Genomic DNA, 2,223 nt, shown 5'->3' with positions numbered 1-2,223 from the left:
TATAATTTATACCAAGATAATATAAATATTTAATTTATAGAGGCAAACGGATAATATAATTAATCAAATTTGTGTATATCAATTTGTTATTAGGTTTTATAGATAGATTTGTCCACTACTAACTTGCCTTTTGATAGTTGTTGTGTGTAAGAAAAGAGTAAAAGCATCCGGTTTAGCCGAAAATCAATGTGGTATCCAAATATATTAGTCAAATAAAGACGAACATGGAAAAAAAAGATAAACTGCCAACAAAATGAGATTCAACGGGTAAGCCAGACAATTGGCGGCAATATACAGGTAAGTTCAACCGTAATCCCAAACAACTATTGACGTTTGAATACTTGCTCTATCAAAAAACCACAAAGAATTTGTCAAAAAAACCAAGGAAAAATCTTGGTCTAATCTTTCTAAAAATGAAAATAGTAGTTGTATTCTCATTCTCAAAAAAATTAAGAAATGAGGACAGCAAAACAAAACAAAGCCAAGCCAAACCAAGAATCCAACAACAGCGCTCCACCACCGGTGGGAACATTCCAAGACTAGTGACCACTCCAGAATTCCAAAACCCAAAACGCAGAATAAAATAATAATAATAATAATATGCAAAAAAGTCAAAAAAGAAAATTAAAAATCAACCGTATGATTCCTCCTATGTCGGTGGGCCCTCACCGACGGACTTGAAACCTTTGTTCAAATTTAGTTAATTGCCACAAATGAAACAAAAAAATATCCTCCCCCTTGCTGTAATAATGACCAGTGGATCCCACCACCACCAAAGAATTAAGCCAACTGTTTTTTGTTAATAAAAAATATCAGTTACAAATACAGTTCGTTATAAGATTTCTTTTTCTTAACAAAAATAAAAAAAGAAAAGATTAGTCGTGGCTTTTTCCCGATATGCACGCGCCTGTCTCTCTCTGCCGTTTACGAATTAAAGTGAGCGAACCTGAAGCCCTATTTATCCTTCTTTTTCCACCATTATATATACCCTCTTCCTTGTCTTTCTCCCTCAACCGTAACACTTCATTTTCTCTCTCTACACTCCATCCACCTCTCTCTCCTACTTCACTCTAACATAGCCAAAACATTTTCTGTTCTTTTCTTATTTTTCTCTAGAACCCTAAATGGAGGAATGCAACAACAAGAAGCGAGTTCGGGACGACTCGGACACCGAGTCGCCCGAGTCCAAGATTCCTCGAGTTGACTCGCCCGTTTCTCAGCTCACCCGGGTTAACTCAGCCGAGTCGTGCGAGGAATCGGGAGGATGGGAACTCGTCCGGATCGAATCAGAGAACTCGGTGGTTGAGGAGCTCCACGGTGAAATCCTCAACATTCTTGACGATATGGACAATGTGGCGGAGCGTGACTCAACCTTCCAAGGCCTTGACTCCGTCATCAAGAGCTTCGAGGAAGAAATACTCGCATCGGGTCAAGATTCGAACCCGGTTCCCGAATTCGGGGATTTCATTCCGAACTTGGGATATCTCTTGGAGGCATCGGATGACGAACTAGGGCTGCCGCCGACGGTAACACCGACCGAGGAGGTTAAGCCTGAAATCGAAGAATCGGGTCGGGTTGGTCCGGACGGATTGGACCTAACCGGATTTCTAGGGATTGAAGATGATTTCAGGGGATACGAAGCATTTGGGTTTGGTAATGGTGGGTTGGTGGACTACGATGACAGCGAAAACGATTACGTAATGATAGACGGGTTGTTTGATTATGCTGATACGACGGATATTTTATGGCGGCCGGAGTCGTTGCAGGCCATGTAAGGGTTTTTCCGGTGTGGCGAGGTTTTGGGGGTAGTCTCGCCGGAAAGGTGGAACATGTAAATCTTAATTAATGGATGGTTTTAGGCAGCACAGAAAACCTTAGGATGGTAGAGAATTTTGGACCTGTAAAAATTTGTTCTTTACATCTTTTGGTTTGTTTAATTAATTGATTAATTCAACTGGGACGGAGAGTACACTGGTTTTGACTTAATCGGTAATTACACTATTTTGGCTCTTTATTTGATCTTTTAAATTTTAAATAAATTTTTATTTGAGACAATAAAATGAGATTTTAATATTGAATATTTTTTTATTTTTTTCTCTTGGTTTCACAATCTATAAAATAAATAATAATAAATTATATTTTATTTTTAAAATAAAATTTAAAATGTAGAGAATCTAAATTACTAATTAAAATGGTTAGACTTAAAAGGTAAACCTTAACGTT

The 2,223-nt window shown here is 38.0% G+C and overlaps 1 protein-coding gene across 1 annotated transcript; it reads left to right on the top strand.

The window, feature by feature from the left end:
* The first annotated feature begins 270 nt into the window (after window positions 1-270).
* LOC112790283 (uncharacterized) lies at window positions 271-1,986 on the top strand. Its single transcript, XM_025832611.3, has one exon. It carries the CDS (start codon window positions 1,125-1,127, stop codon window positions 1,773-1,775), a length of 651 nt encoding a protein of 216 aa, XP_025688396.1. The 5' UTR covers window positions 271-1,124; the 3' UTR covers window positions 1,776-1,986.
* Window positions 1,987-2,223: the final 237 nt, after the last annotated feature.

The sequence above is a fragment of the Arachis hypogaea genome, chromosome 3 (assembly GCF_003086295.3).
Source record: "Arachis hypogaea cultivar Tifrunner chromosome 3, arahy.Tifrunner.gnm2.J5K5, whole genome shotgun sequence".
Classification (NCBI taxonomy): domain Eukaryota; kingdom Viridiplantae; phylum Streptophyta; class Magnoliopsida; order Fabales; family Fabaceae; genus Arachis; species Arachis hypogaea.
The sequence above is the reverse complement of the archived record's forward strand: the minus strand, read 5'-3'. Positions and strand labels throughout refer to the sequence as shown.

Coding starts and splice junctions, on each gene's coding strand:
- LOC112790283 (XM_025832611.3), top strand. CDS start 1,125: ATGGAGGAATGCAACAACAAGAAGCGAGTTCGGGACGACTCGGACACC.